The sequence below is a fragment of the Oryctolagus cuniculus genome, chromosome 19 (genome assembly GCF_964237555.1).
Source record: "Oryctolagus cuniculus chromosome 19, mOryCun1.1, whole genome shotgun sequence".
NCBI lineage: Eukaryota > Metazoa > Chordata > Mammalia > Lagomorpha > Leporidae > Oryctolagus > Oryctolagus cuniculus.
In genome coordinates, this window is record NC_091450.1 from 49,869,547 (window position 1) to 49,889,566 (window position 20,020).

The following is a 20,020-nucleotide window of genomic DNA, read 5'->3' on the forward strand; positions in this document are numbered from 1 at the left end:
TCTGTGAGCTGGGGCCGGGCAGGCCTGGACCTGCAGGCGGGGCAGGGGCCACAGGCAGCCTGGGGGAAGGTTTGTCTCTGTTTTCCGGTGGCCAGGAGAACTGGGCCCTCCTCCCTGCCCCTCTCTGGCTGGCACCAGGCCTCCCCAGTGTGTGGGGCCAGTGACCCCGGAGCCGCCACTGTGAGGCGCTGTAGAGCAGGTCCCTGCTAGCCCCAGATACAGGCACCGGGACGCCCAGCCTCAGTTTCCCCTGCTGTAAGGGGGGCTCTGGCCCCTGCTGGGAGGCCTGCTCTGTCTGGGCAACACTGTTCCTCCCTCACCGCAGAGCCCACCACCCCACCTGGCCCTGGCAGGCTTTCCAGAAAACACAAGGGAATTTCAAAGACTCTTAGAAAAAGGGAACAAAAAGTTTTTTTTTTTTTTTTAAATGCAGATTCTGCCTTAGTCAACATGAGGTAGGACCTGAGACTCTGCATTTCGTTTTTTTTTTTTTCTTTCTTTTTAAAGATGTGTTTATTTGGAAGGCAGAGTTAGAGAGGGAGGGAGAGAGAGAGAGAAAAATCAATCTTCCATCCCCTGGTTCACTCCCCAGATGCCTACAACAGCTGGGGCTGGGCCAGGCCAAAGCCAGGAGCCAGGAGCTCCATCCGGGTCTCTGTGGGAGGGGCCCAAGCACTTGGGCCATCCTCCGCTCCTTTCCCAGGCGCATTAGCAAGGAGCTGGATTGGAAGCGGAGCAGCCAGGGCTTGAACCAGCGCTCCGACACGGGATGCTGGTGTCACAGGCGGCAGCACCGTGACCACCAGGCCCGGAGAAGTTCATTTTGATGCAAAACACTTTTGAAATCCAAGCTCCGTCTTCCCACACTGTGCATTTTCCATAAACTTTTCCAAGACCCCCGCATATGCGTGTGCGCATGCATGAGCCGCACCTGCGGGAAGCGCTCAGCACGCAGCGAACTCTCGGCCAGGGGTCCTGGGGGCTGCTGCTGCTTCCTCCCCTCACCTGCGGGGGCGCCGCGGGGTCTCAGCCCCCACTGCTTACACAGAACACGGTCTCTCTCCACCCTGGGACCCCATGGTGCTGCCACACCCCCCAGGGATGTCTGCCGCCTCCAGGAAGCCCAACAAGCCAGGCCTGGGCACAGGACGGGCCAGGCTCCAGCAGGCAGAGGGGCCGGCCTCCGTGTGATGGAGAGGGCTGGTGTGGGACTGGGGAGGGGATTCCTGTGCGGCCGTGGCCACGCCCCTATTCCCAGCCTGCCCAGGCTCCAGGATCCGCGGTGCAGGCTTGAATGCAGGGGCAGCCTTGGTCTGGGTTTGGGGCAGCGGAGGGGGATGGCCGCCTTCCAGGGGTGGGGGAGAGGCCTTTGCCATCGGGACTGGCAGGCAGCCCCCGCACCTTAGCGCCAGGCTCCAGACCCCCAGGTAGGAACCTACCTGTCCCAAACCTCACCCAAGCACTGAGGTCCCTCAGGTTACCCCCCTGCACCGTGAAACTCAGCCATCAGCAGGGCCTCCCCACGGCCCCTTTCTCTGCCCAGGGCAGGCAGGACAAGAGAGGGGCCCGGCCGGCTCCAGGCCCCGGCCCCAGAACCTGTGTCCCTCGGTGGTCCCCCAGGGCGTGGCCAGCCCCTCCCCCACCCCTGCTCCCCCCGCCATGTCACACAGCCCCCTCCCCGGAGCCCACGCCTCTTACCGGGCTTTGGGATGAGTCCTTGGAACGGCCTGGAAGAGAATCGGAGGTGGCAAGGTCAGGGCGAGGGCCTGGGGTGGGGGCAGTGCCCACTTGCGGGGCTCCCCATGCCCCGGGGGGCCTGTCGCTCCTCTGACGCCCCTCTGATGCCCCTCCAGACTCCAGGCGGGAGCTGGGAGGGCCGCCTCGTCTGTCCGGTGTCCATCCCTGCGTGGGAGCCCCGCCCCCACCGAGTACCTGGTGACCGTGAACTTGATCTTGTCAGCCACAGCGAGGATGCGCTCCAGGTTCTGAGAGCCGAACGTGCAGGGCTTCCGGAAGGGGATCCCGGGGGGCAGCCCCTCGATGGTCACCGAGCCGGGGTTGCTCTTGATGCGCTTGTAGGGGACCTGGACCGGGTACTTGATGCCCAAGGCCTCCCCTGCAGGCGAGAGGGGCGGGGCCGTCAGGGACGAGAGGCGGGGCCGTCAGGGACGAGAGGCGGGGCCAGGCCAGCTAGTGGGCCGCCCAGACCGCATGCGCTGTCTCTGTACCTGGCCCTGGCCTGGTCCCCCACCTCCCCGGGGGGCAGCCACGTGGCCTCAGCCGTGGCCCACGCCTCTCGGACCTGCTGGCCCACGCCTCTCGGACCTGCGTGGGGCCCGCCGGGGGGTGGGGGAGGCACGGAGCTCCCTGCAGGGGGTCTCGCTCGACCTCATCGCCCGCTCCCAGGGAGCCCCCTAACGACAGGCGGCGGGCATCTCCGTGGCTTTCAGCGCGGGGAGGAGCAGCTGAGCTCTGGGGCCGCCTGCCTGCGGCTGTTTCTCTGTCTCCAGCACTGGGAATCGCACAGCCCAACTCATTTCCCTTTTTGCTCCGGTTCCCGGGGAACTCAGAGCCGCGCTGTGCGCCCCTCATGTGGCAAATACAGAAAAGCTGTGTCGTCCTGTTACCCCTGGCGCCACGCCCTCGCCCTAGCCCGACTGCTTTTTTAAAGGAGATATAATTCACGCACCTGAAATCCACCATTTTAAAGTGTATGATTCGGTAGTTAGCTTATTTTATTATTTTTTAAAAGACTTAGTTTGAAAAGCACAGCAATACAGAGAGAACACAATGGAGAGAGATTTTCCATGTGCTGATTCACTCCCCAAATGCCCCCCAACAGCCAGGGCTGGGCCAGGCTGAAGCCAGGAGCCTAGAGCTCCATCCGGGTCTCCACGTGGGTGCAGGGGCCCAGGGACCTGAGCTGCCACTGCCGCCTCCCAGGGTGTGCATCGGCAGGGAGCTGGGACTTGAGTCCAGGAACTCTGATTATGGGATGGAGACATCCCAAGCATGTTACACCCCGCACACTCAGCTCCTTTAAAAGCCTGCGGAGGTCGGTGGGGGGTTGACCCAGTGGGCGGGAAGTTAAGGTGCCCCCAATCCTATATCAGAGGTACCCGGGTTCAAGCCCTGGCCCTGGCTCCTGATGCCAGCTTCCTGCTAACACAGATCCCAGGAGGTGGCCCCCACCTGGAGGACCCGGATGGAGTTTGTGGTGTCTGGCTTTGGCCCTAGCTGGGGGCTGTTGCATACAACCAGGTAGTGAACTAAGCATGGGAGAGGGTTCTCCCTCCCTTCCTCTCCTGTCCCCCCCAAATAAAACAAACACAGATTCTAGGGGAAGCCAGCCCTCTCCTTCCTGGAAAGGCAGCAGGGATGTAGTTGGTATGGCTGGCCGTACCGCAGCCATTCTGCCAGCCTGTGGTGCAGCCAACACTGTGGGAATAGAGGCCCAGGCCAGCCTTGGGTCCTGGCTGTGCTCCCAACTCAGGCTTCCTGCTAAGGCGCTAGCCAGGAGGCGGCAGGTGATGGCCCTGCCTTCCTGGCTGCAGCCTGGCCTGGCCCCAGCCCTGGAGGGCATTTGGGGGGTGAGCCAGGGCATGTGAGCTCGCTCGCTCTTTCTCACAGGGGTAACAAGGAGGCAGCGGAACGGCTCAGGGGACGGCCTTGCCCTTTCTGCCACGCGAGGACAGACATGGAATCTGCAGGGGCCTGCAGCGTGGAGCTGGCACAATCCTCCTGGGAACCCAGGGAGGCGACGGATGCCACGGCTCCTTCCAAGGGCCTGCCAGCTCCCTGGGGCCACTGCTCTCCTGCAGCACCTCGCACCCACGCTGCAGCTCCCAGGGCCCTCTCAGCACAGGCCCCAGGGCCTTTGCACACGCTACCCCCAGCCCTTGCTCGTGCTCTGCTGGATCACCTCCTGACCGTCCATCCCAGGGTTCTTCAGAGAGCCCTCCCGGGCCCCCAGTCTGAGGAGGCACCCCTCTTCTCCCAGGCTCAGGGTACAGCCGGTGGGGGTGCGTCTCCCCCCAGGGCGGGGTCCGGGCGCACGGCTCACCGCTCACCGTATTTCTTATTGAACAGGTCCTGAACTTGTTCCCTGAGCGTGTTGGCGATGTCGATGCGTGACAGTCTCGTGTCGTAATTCTCTGTGGAGTGACAGACAGTCACGGGCTGGGAAGGGACACGGCTTCCCACCCGCAGGGGGCGCTCTGGGGCCGGGAGTGGGGCCGGGAGTGGGGCCGAGGCTGAGCGCCCACGCTTGCAGGATTGGCCAGGCGGTGCCGCCGGACGGGGTGGCAGGTGTGGTCCCCACAGACACAGCCACCCTGGCCCGGCAGCTCCCGGTGGAGGCTGACACATGGAAGACACTTCGTAAGGTCACCCCAGGCATCAGCTCGCACCACAGGGGTCCCCAGACCCCCACAGCCTCCTGCCCCTCCCCCTCCTCGCACAGTGAGATGACCCTCGGGGAGAGGGCGCCTGGATGCTTGGGCGGGGGTCCTGGGAGCTTCTGTCTGCTGAGGGGGGTGGGGAGGGTGGGTGTGAGCACGGGCACTCATCATAGAACCTTCTGGAAGGAGTTAGACTCAGGAGTGGCCCCTGAGATTTGGGGGCCTCTCTCTGGGCTCCCCCACCTCCAGGGACTGGCCCTTCCGGCTACAAGGCTCGCCATCACCTGGGGACGCACGGGCATCCTCGCCCCCTGTGGACAAGGCCAGCTGTTCTCAGCCACACCTGCCCCCCACACGGGGGGCTGCTCAGGGCACCGCCTGTCCCTCCCAGAGTCCCTGGCCCCTTCCTCCTGTCCCCCCGCCTCACCCGCAGCCCTTCCCCATTTCCTTCTCCTCCCCCTCCTGGCTCTCTGCCTCCCACCCCTCCCGGCTTAGTCCTGGTTTTCCTCCTCCAGGCAGCCCCCCTGGCCTCGCATCACTCGTGTCACTGACAGCACAGCCGGCTGTGGGACACCGGGTGGGCAGACTCCGGGGCCTCCCCTGGGACCTGCTCGCTGGCATGGAACAAACGCACAGCCCTCCCCTCCCCCAGAAGTCAAGGTCACGGCACCAGGCCAGCCGCCCTCACCCTGAGCTTAACCTTACCTTGAAAGCCCTGTCTCTTCAGGCTCTCGTCCACAAGGGAGTCCCCGGAGTCCCGCTCTGGGGGGGAGAAGCCAGGTGAGGAGGGTGCGCCTGGGACCCCCAGGTGGCATCGGTGGGGGTGGGGGTGGCAGGAGGGGCTGGGCCCAGGGTAGAAGAGGCAGGGGGAGGAGGCGGAGGCGGAGGCCGGCCCCCCACCCCGCACCCACTCGTGCTCCGGCCCACGACAGGTACCTGGGCCGTCCGTGATGGGCTCTTTGGCTCCCTCCGTGAGCAGCTCGGGCCTGCAAAACATCACAAGTGGGGCGGTGGCCGGGGGCCCCAATACTGCCCCGTCCTGTCTGAGCCCCAGGCCCTGGCTCTGCGTGGTGCACGCCTGGGGCCTCCCACGGACCTGGGGGTTCAGCTGGGAGTGCGGCCCACCCTGTCGGTGGTGGGGGGAGGGGTTGGGCGGGCCCAGGGCCACGCCCTCAGCTCAGGGATGCCGTCTGGAGGGATTTGCAAAAGTTTGTGGAAAAACAGAAGTAAAAGATAAAGTGAGTTCTGGTGCAGGAAATTTTCAAAATTTTGCACGATTTCTGGGTAACATAGATTTCTGTGAACTTTTAAAAGATTTAGTTATTTATCTGAAAGGCAGAGAGAGAGAGACTCTTGCATCCACTGGGTCACTCCCCCGATGGCTGCAATGGCCGGGGCTGGGCCAAAGCTGGGAACCAGGAGCCCCACCCAGGTCTCCTGTGTGGGTGGCAGGAACTCAGGTACTTGAGCCCTCACCCGGTGTCTCCCTGCCACGTTAGAAGGAGGTGGAGCAGAGACAGAGCAGCTGGGACTCGAACCGGCGCTCTGATACAGGATGCGGCAGCTTTACCCGCTGGGCAACGCCCCATCTCCGGGAACTTTGAAGACCCTGTGTCTACTTGCCATGGCCAGGGTAGAAGCCACGGGGCCACTGCCACGGGAGGATCTGATCCTGAATGCCCCGGCGTCTATCCAGCTGTGCCCTGGGGAGCTCAGGCTGCCAGTGTGCAGCTGCCATGGGGCAGAGGGCCAGCACCAGGGCCAGCACCAGGAGTGAGACCAAGGCCAGGGTCTCGGTGGCCAGGGGATGAGGCCGTGGGAACAGGCACTCCTGGCACCCAGCTGGCGCTCACAGGGCTGCAAGGGGGAGGCTGGCCCTGCCCTGCATGCCTGCCTCTGGTCCCCCTCTCACTATGGGGAAACTGAGGCCAGGAGGCAGAGTGACGTCTCTGAGCAGGGCTCCTATGTCACAGGCCAGAGTGGTTACGGCACCTGCTCCCCCACCGCCACCCACTTTAACACCAGAGCCACCCGTGCAAGGTCACGGGGTTAAAATGGGAGGAGCCAGACTTGGGCATCACCACCCCCCAACAGTTGGTGCTTCCGGGGTAGCACAGAGCCCCGAGCCCCAAAATAAGCAGAGGGGATGCGGCCCTGGCCTGCAGACCTGCTCGTGGGCCAACCAGAGCAGGGGCCAGGTGCCCAGGAGCTGCTGATGCCCTGGTGCTGCCGGGGACACAGGCAGGGAGCAGCCCGGCCCCTAGGCTGCCATTCCTGGCCCTGGCCCCTCCCTGGAGCCGTCAGTCCCTGCTTCTCTCCCAGCCCCCAGCCAGAAAGCAACTGGTCTGCTGGCAGCCCCATCTTCGTAAGGCTGACTGTGTGTGCCAGGTGTAACCCCTCAGCCTGCAGCTGGAGTCACACGCACACGCACACACACACACACACACACACACACACGACCACAGCAGGTCCCAGTCTCCTCAAAATCTCCTAGGGGCCAGCGCTGTGGCACAGGGGGTTAAAACCCTGGTTCGAGTCCCAGCTGCCCCTCTTCTGATCCAGCTCTCTGCTATGGCCTGGGAAAGCAGTGGAAGATGACCCAAGTCCTTGGGCCCCTGCACCCACATGGGAGACCCAGAAGAAGCTCCTGGATCCTGGCTTCAGATTGGTGCAGCTCCGGCCGTCGTGGCCAGCTGGGGAGTGAACCAGTGAATGGAAGACCTTTCTCTTTGTCTCTACCTCTCTCTGTAACTCTACTTCTCAAATAATGTCTGCTAATGTCCTGGGAGGTAGCAGGTGCTGGCTAAGTACATGGGGGAACCCGGAGGGAGCTCTGGGCTCCTGGCTTCAGCCCCGGCTACTGCAGGCCATTGGGGAAATGAATCACCAGATAGAAAGATAGAAGATGTTTCTGTCTCTTAAAATGCAGACTCTCTGAGCGGGCCCGAGACGCCTTATGATCTGGCCCTGTTCTAACACTCCCTCCCTCTTCCCTGGTCCACGTGGCGCCGGCCACACAGACGCATCCCTGCCACAGAGCCCTTGCATGTGCTGCTCCTGCAGCCCCAATGCTCTCCCTCTGCTAACCTCGCTCCCTCAGGTCTTTGCCTCCTCCCCGCCCCCCACCCTGAGTGACAGCCCCTTTTATCTCGACCTGACATGATCCCGTGACTTTATTCTGTGCAATTGGCAAGCTGAGGACTGTGGCATTCAAGGCTGCTTTGCAGGTCGGCACGTGGTGGGGCTGGACACCCCTCCCCCATTCCCCCCTCCGCTGTCCTCATCAGCAGTCGGCCATCTGTGCGTGCATGGGGATGCGAGGGTCTGGGTATCGTCGATGTCCCCAGGAGAACAATCTTTGGAGCTAAAGCTGCCGCCTGACGCTGGCATCCCACATGGGCGCCAGCTCGAGTCCCGGCTGCTCCACTTCCAATCCAGCTCCCTGCTAATGCTCCTGGGAAAGCAGCAGAAGATGGCCCAAGTGCTTGGACCCTGGCACCCACGTGGGAGACCCGGATGGAGTTCTGGCCCCTGGCTTCCACCTGGCCCAGCCCTGGCTATTGTGGCTATTTGGGGAGTGAACCAGCGGATGGAAGACCTCTCTGTCTCTCTAACTGTGCCTTAATTTTTTTTTAAAGTATCCTCTTCCTTGTCGCTTTCAACCAAACCTCAAATTCTAGATCATTCCAGTAACACCCAGAAGCAGCAGACACAGCACAGGCCAGCCTGGCCCTCCCCACCCTTTACACTCAATAACCCCCCTTCTCCGGCAGGAGGCACGCAGGCTACACATGCTGGCTGTCACCGAGAAAAACGAGACGTCCAAGGCAAACAGAAGGTCCTGGAGAACCCATTGCCCGGCCTTTCCCTTCCTGGGACCCTGGCCCAGGACACCTGCGCACCTGCCTGACAACGGGCAAGCGGTGGGCACAGCCACACTCAGCACCGAGGCAAACTGAGAAGGGCACGGTGGTGTTAGCGGCAGCTCTGGGTCTGGCAGGCCTGGGGTACCCCGTGTCTGCCCAGCTGCGGCCACACATCACCTACGACAAGACCCAGCCTCGGCCCAGCCCAGCAGTGCCCCTGCCCCCCTCCTCCCCACCCCAGCGCCCAGGAGGGGACCTGGCCGGCCTCACCTCTTGATGACAAACTGGATGCTGTTGCTGGCTTCCAGAATCTTCCGGAGCTTGGCGATGCCGAAGCAGTTGGGCCTGCGGAGGGAGATGCCCTCAGGCAGCCCCACCACGAAGAGCTCCTCGGGGTGCATCAGGAACTTGGAGTAGGGCACCTTGACGGGCTCCGAGGTGCCGATAGCCTTGGCTGCGGAGACACGGCTGCTGTAGGCCCGCCCACCCGCCCGCTGCCACCTCTGCTCGCTTCCCGAGAGCTGCCAGCTGTCGCCCCGGCTGCCGGCGCTGAAGGGGGCGTGGACACGCGCCAGGGAGCCCCTCCCCTAACCCAGCCCTCCCGGGGAGCAGCTGGGCCAGGCCGGGCGGGCGGAGGAGGGGCCCCCGCACCCCGCTCACCGTATCGCGTGTTGAAGAGCAGCTCCACCTGCTTCCGCAGCGGCCGGATCACGTCGCCGTGCCTGTCTGCAGGGCAAAGGCCGGTCAGCCGGGCCTGCCTGGGGATGGCGGCAGCTCCCTGCTCTCAGCTCTGCGCCCGGCGGGGAGGGCCCTGAGGCTGCCGTGGCGGGAGTGGACAGGGAAGCTCCACACGGGCTCACACACCCACCTGTGAAATCGGGGCTAGGTGGAAGGTTCCCGGGGGGCCTAGGAAGGGCCATGGATGGGCCTTTCAGTGCGCGCTAAGCCTGCAAATTGCGCACGCTGCCACCAGGGGGCAGTATTAACGCTCACGACCACTTGCAGGTGGACCTGGCCCACAAGGTCTGGGGGAAGTGACACTTCCGGGTTGGTCTGTCAGACACAAAGCCGGTTTTGTGTTTTCTGACCTAAATTCTACCTGCTCAGGGAGACCAGGCTCAGACCCCAGACCTCTGTTCAAAGCGGTAGGGTGTGCGTAACAACAAAACCCCAAGCCACGTCCTACAAAGCCCCTTGCCAGGTACCTCCCCCTCAGATCCCCTCCCACCCCTGGCAGCCCCACAGGACGCCCCTCTCCAAGCCGGGGTGTGGGAGACCCAGGGAAGAGGCCCAGGATGGAGGGAAGGTGAGGGCTGAGTGGGGGTACTGGGGTGGGGGAGGGGCGGGGACTCACCCTCCACTGGCCTCTCCTCCGGCCGTGGCTCCTCACTGGGGCCTTTGTCTGCGAGAGAACAGAGGACAGACACCACAGTTATCACCTCTTGGCCCCGGCACCACTAAGATCAGGCCAGAGTGGGGAGGAGCTGGCTGACGGCCCCTGACCCCGGACCCCAGCACAGCACCCCCCAGATGGGGTCAGGTGCCCTTGTGGCCTCCCAGTGAGGACGGCAGGCTGAGGTCATTGGCACGAGCCCCCAGGAACCACGCCCCCGCATTCCTTCCTTCCTTCCACCCTGCTGTGGTGGGGACAAGACCAGGTCTCTCTCCAGGTCGCTGCCAGAAAACAGTGGGGCAGTGACAGACGGAGAGGCTGCTGGGGGGCGTGGAGCTGCACCAGCACGCGTGGGCCAGGGGCCTCTGACAAAGCGCCATTGGCTTTGGCCTGCACTTGCAATGGTGGCACAACCTTGTTCCCAGAGGCTGCCTACAGGAACAGTGAGCAGCAGGGGAGGTGAGTGCTGGGGGGTCTGGATGAGGTGGGGGGGTCCCCTGCTGGCCTTGGGGGGGTGCAAGTGGGCGAGGGGCTTCCTGCTGGAGCCCAGCATCCAGGAAAAGGGCTGCTGGAGGGACCCAGGCAGGGGGGAGCCATATGGGGTTTGGGTTGGGGGATGAAGTCCAAGTTCAGAGCAGGGGAGGAGTGAGGGGCTGGCAGGGGGCCGGGGGTCCGGCTCAGCAGCCTTTGTCACTGGGGCTGGAGGGAGGTGGCGAGGGCTCTCGCTGCTGGGACCCAGGGGGTGGGGGGCTGCAGCTCTGGCTTTGGCGCCTAACAATTCCCACTGCTTCCAAGTGCAGGACTAACCCCCAGCCCCATGTAGGCCACGACGGAGCCGGGAGAGGAGCAGCAGCCTGGACCCCAGGTCCCGCAGCACCGAGGGACGATGGGCATGGAGAGCCGGGCTCCGGCTGTGGGGAGGGAGGGCACGGGGGAGGCCACGGGGATCAAGCCCTGCTCAGAATCAACTGAGGGAAGCTGAGTCCGTGGCTGGGATCATTGGAGCTGGAAGGTTCTGGAGGGTTCCATTGATGCCCCAGTACCAGTGGGAAAAGGCCAGCCCTGCCTCAACAGACCCTGGGAACATGGGCCTGCTTGAGGCTTCTTTTAAAAACTGACTTATTTAGGGGCCGGCGCTGTGGTACAGCGGGTTAAAGCTCTGGCCTGAAGCACCTGCATCCCATATGGGCGCCGGTTCTAGTCCCAGCTGCTCCACTTCCGATCCAGCTCTCTGCTGTGGCCTGGGAAAGCAGTAGAAGATGGCCCAAGTGCTTGGGCCCCTGCTTTCAAGTGAGAGACCCAGAAGAAGCTCCTGGCTCCTGGCTTCGGAATGGCACAGCTCCGGCCATTGTGCCCATTTTGGGAGTGAACCAGTGCATGGAAGACCTCTCTCTCTATTTCTACCTCTCTCTGTAACTCTGTCCTTCAAATACATAAAATAAATCTTTAAAAAAACTGACTTATTAATTAGTTCATATGAAACACGGTGAAGCAGAGACAGATCTTGCACCTGCTGGTTCACTCCCCAAACACCTGCCATAGCCGGCCAGGGCTGGGAACTCTATCCAGGTCTCCCACACGGATGGCGGGGACCCGGATGTTTGAGCCATGACTGCTGCCTCCCAGGGTGCACATTAGCAGGAAGCCGGGGCCGGAGCGGAGTTGGGACAGGAACCCGGGCTGCTATGGGATGTGAGGGTCTGCCCGCTGCCTGCCGTGCCCGCCAAAGGCTTCATCCTGGCTTTGTGAGTGGAGTGGGCAGAGACAACACCGGGAGACACAGCTCTCAGCGACAATGGGGAGCACCCTCCCCCAGAGCTCAGCTGTGCCCACTCTGGCCTGCCTAGCCAGTGGCTCCACCACCCACGGTGGGACCCGGCCCTGTTCCCAGCCACTGCCGCTGTTCCCGGGGGTCCCCCAAGTAACCACACTCAAAGCCTCATCCTGGTGTCCTGGGGACAGCTTCTGGCATTCCCCAGAGAAGCTGCCTTCTTAGTATTTCCAGGTGTCACCCCAGGAGCACGGGCCTAAGTTTAGAAGGTGGCCTGAGGGTCAGCAGAGGGGACACTCGGCCGGGGAGCTTGTCCTGGCCGTGAGCTGTGCACCTGCAAGCAGCCATGCGTGACTGGTCAGACTCTGCCATCCCCCGGGGTCCCCCCTTGGGCATCTATGGGCACTGGCCAGCCTTGTTCCTGGGCTCTCGATTCAGAAGGAAGCTGGCTCAGGCTAACCGGCCCCTCCCAAGGCAGCAGAGGATGAGCTGTGCATGTGTTTTGGGGAACTTGCCTGGGGCTCCCCGAGCAATGCCCTGCCCAGGCTGCCTGCCCCATGGGCTTCCACAGTGGGTAACGAGAAGTCAGGTGGCATTGATGCCCTAAGACCAGTGCCAGCGCAGACAGAGGCGCAGGAGATGGGGTCAGTTTGTACCAAGGAGAAAACACACACACGTGAGCCGTATGCAGACAGGCACGCAGCACGCGGTGCCCATGGGAGTGTTCTCTGAACGTCGTACAAGGTTCCGCATCACCTGTTTTTACAGCACACGGGAGAGTTCAGGCACGCGTGCACACATGTCTACACATCCTGCTAATCTGCATGGTCCCAAAGACCTGACATTCCTAACTCAGCGCCAGGCTGTGTGGCCTTGGGGAGGTGACCCTGCCTTGCTGAGCCATTTTCCTGGGGAGAAACCTTTATAACAGAAAAGGCGCCACATTGGGGCCGGCGCTGTGATGCAGAGGGTGAAGCCGCTGCCAGCATCCCATAGGGGCGCTGGTTCGAGTCCCGGCTGCTCCACTTCTGACCCAGCTCTCTGCTAACAGCCTGGGGAAAAGTGGCTTCGTTGGCTGTGCCACAGCGCTGGCCCCCATCTGCATTCTTCCAGTTCTGTGTGGGCACCCAGCGTCCCATGTGCTCGAAGTCTCTGCTTACAGAGAGGGGCAAGTGTTGACACTCTGCTCCTGTGTGTGCGTATTTACTGTCTCCTGCTCTCCTGTTTGGTGGGTGACCAGAGGCCTCGCCCACATCCGGGGCCCAGGAAGCACCTGTGGCCCCCACAGCAGATGGCTCTCAGAGGCCAGACCTAAAAAGGACAGCTCCAGTGTAGCCAGCAAAAAAGCTACAGCACCCTGACTGATGGAGGAGGGGGCATAAAGGCCAGGGCACCCCACCCCAACTGGAAGGGCCCCTGTTGAGGCTGCAGGAGAGGAAGGGCAGGGTCACCCGGCTCAGCCTCCCTCCCTGCCCCTCCCATACACAGACGCTGAACTCCAGGGCACCCCTGCCCCCTCCTGGGACCCCAGCGCCCAGGCTGTGCCTGACAACCCCCTCCCCTGACGCCCATGTGGCAGTGGCTTCTCCCATGGATACTGACCGGGGCATAAAGGGCATGGTGGTAGAAGCCCCGCCCCTAGACCCCTCCCAGGGGAGGACGGGGCGCAGCTAGCTGCTGGCCAGGGTCCAGTGGTGCCTCACGTGGGACCCCGCACCGGATCCCTCCTTCTGGACCGTGGTTCTAGAACCATGCCCAGGGAGACTCAGTCAACTGCCTGGAGGTGGTGTGACCCCGGCCTCCGCCTTCTGCGACTTCTGGGGTGCCATCCCCCGGGGGCTCAGCCTGAGTGCATGCCCCCCCTCGTTAATGAACGCCCACACCGTCTGCTTCCAGAACACTCTCCCGTGGCGGGAGGGCAGGAGTGGGCTGTTCCGCACCACCCGCCGGGGCCTGCAGGATACTCCTGATTTATTTGTTCCAGTCATTTGTGTGTTTTGGGTAAAAACTGAACAAAGTGCAGAAAGGGACACAGGATAGTGCAAATCTGCGCCCACCCCCCGGGTCAGGGTGCGGCAGCCTCCTGGCATCCGGGCCCCAGACCTCCGCAGAAAGCTCCCTCCGGTCCAAATCCCCTTGGTCCACTTCCTGTTTTCCCCTCCCACCTCCCCCAGGAGGTTCCGGCTAAGCGTCCCTCGCCCGAAAATCAGACGCCCTGAAATGCACCAACACTGGAAACGTTTTAGGTACTAACAGGATGCTCCAAACGGAAAATTCCACCCCGTGAAACTCTGGTTCATGCACACACGGGAGAACAGGCCCCAGGATGCCACGAGCTTCTGGAAGCTTCCGGAAGCTTCTGGAAGCTTCCGGAAGCTTCTGGGCCTGGCTCCCTTGAGGCTCCCGGGCGCTGATGTCACTTCCGGCCACAGCCACGCCCTCAGGGCTCTCATTCCCATCCCATTCTCCTTTTCTCAAAGCTTTCAATGCCCGTACTTTCTCTTTTTATCATCTATACCAGTTATCTGTGGGTCATTGCTGGAGCTGCCTGCGGGGTACGTGTCAATTGGCACACTTGTGTGTGTTTCTGAACACTTCCAAAATAAAGTAAAAAAAAAAAAGGGGGGGGGGGGACCGGCATCGTGGCACAGCAGGTGAGGCCACCACCCGTGATGCCGGCATCCCACAGGAGCACCATGTTCGAGGCCTGACTGCTCCACTTCCGATCCAGCTCCCTGTTAACATGCCTGGGAAAGCAGTGGAAGATGGCACTTGGGCCCCTGCACCCACGTGAGATCCTGGCTTCGGATCTCCAGGCTCTGGCCATTGCAGCCATTTGGGGAGTGAACCAGGGGGTGGAAGATTTTTCTCTCTGCTTTTTAAATAAATAAATATATATTTTACATATATAAATTTATATATATTTTAATTTTAAACAAGAGTTACAGAGAGAGAGAGATCGAGATCTTCTATCCACTGGTTCACTCCCCAAATGGCATAGATGGCTGGATCTGAGCTGATCTGAAGTCAGGAGCCAGGAGCTTCGTCTGGGTCTCTCATGCAGCTGCAGGAGCCCAAGCCCTTGGGCCATCTTCCACTGCTTTCCCAGGTGCATTAGCAGGGAGCTGGATCGAAAGTGCAGAAGCCAGGACTCGAACCGGCGCCCATATGGGATGCCAGCACTGCAGGCAGGGGCTTTAACCCGCTGCACCACAGTGCTGGCCCCTGAATAAATAAATCCTTAAAAATAAATAAATAAAATCTTCAAAAACAAAACAAAACAAACACAGGCCCTGCTCCCTTCCCGCTGTGCCCCCCCCCCCACCTGGATTATCCTAGGAGTCTGTTCCTTTGTCCCCAGCACTCTGCAGCCTGTTCTCAGCCCCAAGGCCAGGGCCCGCCCTGCTCGGGGTCCCCCACGACTGCCAGCAGCTGGCTCCCTGGCTCCTCAGCTTTCCCTGGGATTCACGGGGCAGAGGCTGCCTCAGGGCCTTTGCACGTGATGTGCTCGCTGGAAAGCTCCTCCCTCACTCCTGCACGGGGCCTCCTCAGGTCTCTGTCCCGCTTTGTCAGTGAGGTCCTTTCCGACTGCCCTGGTTCCAGGGCCACCCCTTTCTCCTGCCCCTGACACCTCCCCTCCCAGCCTGGTGTCCCTCAGGGGCATCAACCCCCTCACACCCCACCCCACCCCGACTCTCTCTCTGCATTGAGTCAGCTGCACCAAGGCAGGGGCTTCTGTCTGCTCACGGCACTGCCCCCCGCCCCCCGCACCCTGTACAAGGCCTGGTGCTCAGTCTCAATAAAGAGTTGCTGGATAAAATAATGAGCTCATCTGCCCTGGGGCCTCCTGGGAAAGATATCATAGCGGAGCCAACTTCCGGTTTTCTGAAAGGAAGCCAGCCTGAGCCACGGCACCGGCCACAGGTTGAGTATCTTTAAACAAGCCCGGGACCAGAGCCCACTTGGCCCTGCTGGACCCCTCCAGCAGCCAGGAACCCACAGGGGCTGCACCCCACCCCACCCCCACCAGTGAGGAGGCTCAACAGCTCCAAAGTCTAGAACTTTCTGAGCACCGACGTGACTGACGCCACTGCAAGTGGAAGATCCCGCACGCGGAAACTGTTTTGTGCACAAAATTGCTAAACAAGGCCGGCGCCGCGGCTCACTAGGCTAATCCTCCGCCTAGTGGCGCCGGCACACCGGGTTCTAGTCCCGGTCGGGGCGCCGGATTCTGTCCCGGTTGCCCCTCTTCCAGGCCAGCGCTCTGCTGTGGCCAGGGAGTGCAGTGGAGGATGGCCCAAGTGCTTGGGCCCTGCACCCCATGGGAGACCAGGAGAAGCACCTGCTCCTGGCTCCTGCCACCGGATCAGCGTGGTGCGCCGGCCGCAGCGCACTGGCCGCGGCGGCCATTGGAGGGTGAACCAACGGCAAAGGAAGACCTTTCTCTCTGTCTCTCTCTCTCACTGTCCACTCTGCCTGTCAAAAAAAAAAAAATTTAAAAAAATTGCTAAACAAACAAACAAACAAAAAAGGCATGAAATGGATTTCAGGCCCCGTGCAGAAGGCACGGACGGAATGAACGCATCGCCTGTTGACCCTTGGGTTCCAAGCCCAAGACAGCTCGCTATGTATCTGCACAGGGTCCAAAATGAGAGGAAACCTGGGAAAAAAATCCCAGAGCGGTTTCTGGTCCTGAGCCTTTTTCCCGAGGGCCACGGTCCCCTAACAGACATGCCTGCCACCCCGCAGGTCCCGCCCCACCCCCCAAGCCTGTTTCTTACCCGTCAGCATCTCCATCCCATAACCGGAATCCTCCGAGGGCAGGTGCCCAGGCATGGAGTCAGCCATCTCCTCCGAGGTTGGAGAAGGGTCTGGGGACGAAACTCCAGGTGACCAGGGCATCTTCCGCCTGCCCCGTGGGCCCACCCTCACTGGTCCAGCCACAGAACAGGGGCCCCAAGACAGGCCTGGTTCTGGGACTCAGAGGGGCCAGGCGTCCTGTGGGCTCTTGGAGCTCACCCCGAGGCTGAGCCTCCAGGGTCAAGGGCACCCCGCTCTGTGCAGATGTGGAGAGTGGGGGTGCCGGGTCTTCTCACTCTAACATTTTTCCCTGCCTTGGAAAACCCCAGGGAGGTCAGGCCAGGGAGGGGCGGGCCGGAGCTGGGAGCACAGGTGTGGCTGGGCACCTGCGAACGCGGCTCGGGTCGCAGCAGCCCCTGGGCCCTGGGCCTCACCTGGCACGGTCACCTGGATGATGTCCAGATCTTCGGGCTCGATTTTGATCGGCCTCAGCCCGCCTGGCTCCACGGAGGTTCCTGCGAGGAGGAGGAGGAGGAGGAGGAAACGAGGGGTCCCGTCAGGTCTGGGCACGAGCATGGCCGGGCAGGGTGGGTCATTCCAGAACATTCTGTGACTTGTTAGTGAACCCCTAGGAAAAGTATCAGCCCCCTGGCTCCTGCCTGGACCAGGAAGCGGGGGTCAGGCGGGCTCTCAGGCCAAGCCTGGTGGCCCTGTGTTACTAAGGCCCCCAGATTAGAAGTTGCTTGGTGACAGACCCAAGAAAAGTGGTGGGGGCGGGTCTTCCTTCTACATTGCCCCAGGCTCTCCCTGCCCCCCAGGGCGTGCCCAGCAGGCCGCTTCCCCCAGGCCAGGTCACACGTGCCAGGCACTTGCTGCTCCTCACCTGGTCCACAGTCTTCCGAGACAGTGCCCTTGTCCAACCTGGAAAGGAAGGCGGGCGATGACCAGGCGTCCGTGGTGTCTCCCTGTCCGGCTGCGTGCCCACCATGGCTGTCAGAGCCACCGATTCAGAGCACGCCATGGGCACATCAGCCCAGGGGCTCCCTGGGCCGGGCATGGAGACCCCCAGCACCCCGCCTCCCGGGACCACCGTCCGCCCAGCCAGACTCTTGCTTGCTGTCCTGTGGGGTGAACCTGCCAGGTGTCCAGCTCGCCACTCGCTGGGGGCTCCCCAGGGCTGCACAGTGGGGGCTGGACAGGCGTTTGCTGCAGGGTTTGAGCTGGTAGGACCCCCGGCCTGGAAGGGGGCAGGTTAGGCAGAGCGCCTGGGACTGATGGTTCTGTCAGCTCCCTCGCTCTCTCCCAGAGCACTACGGCGGGAGGCCTGGGCTGAGTGGCCCATCCCTGTGGCCTTGGACCATCTCCCACTGCTCTCCCAGGTGTGTCAGCAGGGAGCTGGATCGGAAGTGGAGCAGCTGGGACTCGAATGAGTGCTCATGGGGGATGCTGGTGTCGCAGGCACTGGCTTAACCCACTGTGCCGCAATACTGGCCCCGATTTTAGTCATTTTTATAAATGTGCAGTTCAGGGGCATTTGATACATTCACAGTGCTGTGTAACTGTCATCAGCAGGGGGCTCAGAACCCGGGCGGTGGACCCTGGTGGATGGCGTCCAGGCTGCGTGCCGAGGGCAGGTGACCGCATCTGGCCACTGCCCTGCCTTTCACAGTGCGTGGGTGTCCGTGGACAGTCATCAGGGTAGGGGCTCACCGAGTAGTGCCAGCCAGGTCGAGGAGGGTGGCCCGGGAGACCTCGGCGGAGGTATCCTCTGGTGGGCTGGCGGGCTCCAGCTTCGTGGGGTCTTTGGTAAACTTGTTCCCTAGGGGGGAGGGCACAGGTGTGCAAACTATGTTCCCATAATCCCTGGCTTCAAGGCTGGTGGGAGGCGGGGCCGGAGTTGGGACCCCCCCCACAAGAGCCTGCCTCTCCCCCGACCCAGCTGGACATCCACCTGCCTGCTGTGTTGGGCTGGGCTCAGGGGCCACACTTCCTGGGTGTACCAGGCTGTGGTCCCTTTATGGGGACGTGGGGATGGGAACAGAACTGGTTGCACAGGAGTGTTGAAAATTAAACCGACTTGGAATAAAACACGCTTGCAGCTTTGAGGAGAACCTGGCTCCTCGGGGGCGGCCAGCAAATGTTGTCCGTGCCTGGACACTGAAGCCGTTGCCCAGACTCAAGGCCAGAGCAAAGTCAGCTCAAGGTCATCAGGGGCCATCACCCTGTGGGGTTCAGAATGGGTCCCCACTTACCTGTGAAAATTCGCTCATCAAACATCCTGGAAGGAGAGGAGAGACAGGTGTGAGAATGGCGCCCAGGCCTCAGGTGTGGCACAGTGACAACCACTGAGTCCCCCGTGCACACCCCTGGGTGGCCCTGGAGGGGCTTCTCCCTGCCTCGCAAGGCTCAGGCCCCTTCCGCACCACACCTGATGGTGAGCAAAGGGTTCACCTGTCCCGTGGGCTTTCACCCGATGCCTCTTGGGTCTGACTCAGGGGTAGGTGCGGGGGCCAGTACAAAGCAGACCTGTCCACAGGTCACAGCCACTTGGGGCTTCCCATGGGACCTTGTGTGTGTGTCTCAGAGGCCCAGGGGGTCCAAGCAAGAAGCGCTGGCAGGTGAGATGGCACAGGTGAGAGGTTCTGCAGGTATGGCATGGAGGGTGGGGGTGTGGCCTGATCACGGCAGAGGGCGGGGGGAGTGGGGAGGGGCTGGAAGGGAGGAGGCTGGGGGCCGGGGCTGTTTGGGATGCAGAGTCATGTGGGTAAGACCCCAGGGAGCTCAGTCAAGCGAGGTCGGAATGCAGGTGGGTGGGGGGGCACCTGATGGCCCACCTGCTTCAGCCTCTGCCAGGCTGGTGTCTGGAGACAGGGGGTTGAGAGGCACAGCCTGTGTGCCACCCAGCGGCTGGACAAGGGAGCAGGGCCTTGGTCACCAGGCTCAGGCTGCAGAGGTGGGATCAATGTCAAGCCCCTGCCTGACAGCGCCCCCTTCAGGGCCCAGCAGGAAATGCAAACAAAAGCCCCCACAGCCAGTGTGGAGGGAGGCAGAGCCCGGGCAGGACCCTGAACGGGACTTCCTGTTTTCTATTCTGCGAGGCCCGGAGCAGCCTGGGGACAAGGGGGCTGCTGTACAGGAGTGCTGAGCAGAAGGCGTGGGGCAGGGGCTTCATGGTTCCCTGGGGGCAGCCGGGGCGGACGATGACAGGGAGAAGCTCAGATGCCCACAGGGCTGCCCCGGCTGCAGCAGATGGGCGCTGAGCAAGGGGCGATCACCAGGCCTGTAGGCGCCACCTGAGTTCTAAACTTTTTTTTTTTAATTATTTGACAGGTAGAGTTATAGACAGAGAGACAGAGAAAGGCCTTCCTTCCGTTGGTTCACCCCCCAAATGGCTGCTACGGCCGGCGCACCACACTGATCCGATGGCAGGAGCCAGGTGCTTCTCCTGGTCTCCCATGGGGTGCAGGGCCCAAGCACTTGGGCCATCCTCCATTGCCCTCCTGGGCCACAGCAGAGAGCTGGCCTGGAAGAGGAGCAACCAGGACTAGAACCCGGCGCCCACATGGGATGCTGGCACCGCAGGTGGAGGATTAACCAAGTGAGCCGCGGCACTGGCCCAATCACCACAGTTCTAGAATGCTCTCCCAGTCTTCCCTACCTGTATAAGCAGCACCTGCTGCAGGTGTGGCCTCAGCGCCTTGAGGCTGCTGCTGCGGGGGGGAGGGGGAAGGGGAGACAGGTCTGGGGGTTTGGAGGCCAAGCTTGGCATGAGTCGGGGCTGGGGGGTACA

At 62.2% G+C, this 20,020-nt stretch overlaps 1 protein-coding gene across 6 annotated transcripts in view; it reads right to left on the bottom strand.

Moving 5' to 3' along the window:
- GTF2IRD1 (GTF2I repeat domain containing 1) overlaps positions 1-20,020 on the bottom strand; it is a 92,850-nt gene that overhangs the window by 21,440 nt on the left and 51,390 nt on the right. For all 6 annotated transcript variants that reach the window (XM_070064517.1, XM_051835434.2, XM_070064515.1 and 3 more), the window contains 13 exons: positions 18,483-18,508; positions 17,941-18,049; positions 17,114-17,151; positions 16,665-16,745; positions 16,212-16,301; positions 9,621-9,668; positions 8,927-8,992; positions 8,537-8,720; positions 5,337-5,386; positions 5,106-5,162; positions 4,071-4,154; positions 1,933-2,116; positions 1,699-1,727 (listed from right to left, as the gene is read on the bottom strand). In XM_070064517.1, the coding sequence (XP_069920618.1) occupies positions 1,699-1,727; positions 1,933-2,116; positions 4,071-4,154; positions 5,106-5,162; positions 5,337-5,386; positions 8,537-8,720; positions 8,927-8,992; positions 9,621-9,668; positions 16,212-16,301; positions 16,665-16,745; positions 17,114-17,151; positions 17,941-18,049; positions 18,483-18,508 (1,046 nt within the window). The remainder of the gene's footprint in view (positions 1-1,698; positions 1,728-1,932; positions 2,117-4,070; positions 4,155-5,105; positions 5,163-5,336; positions 5,387-8,536; positions 8,721-8,926; positions 8,993-9,620; positions 9,669-16,211; positions 16,302-16,664; positions 16,746-17,113; positions 17,152-17,940; positions 18,050-18,482; positions 18,509-20,020) is intronic.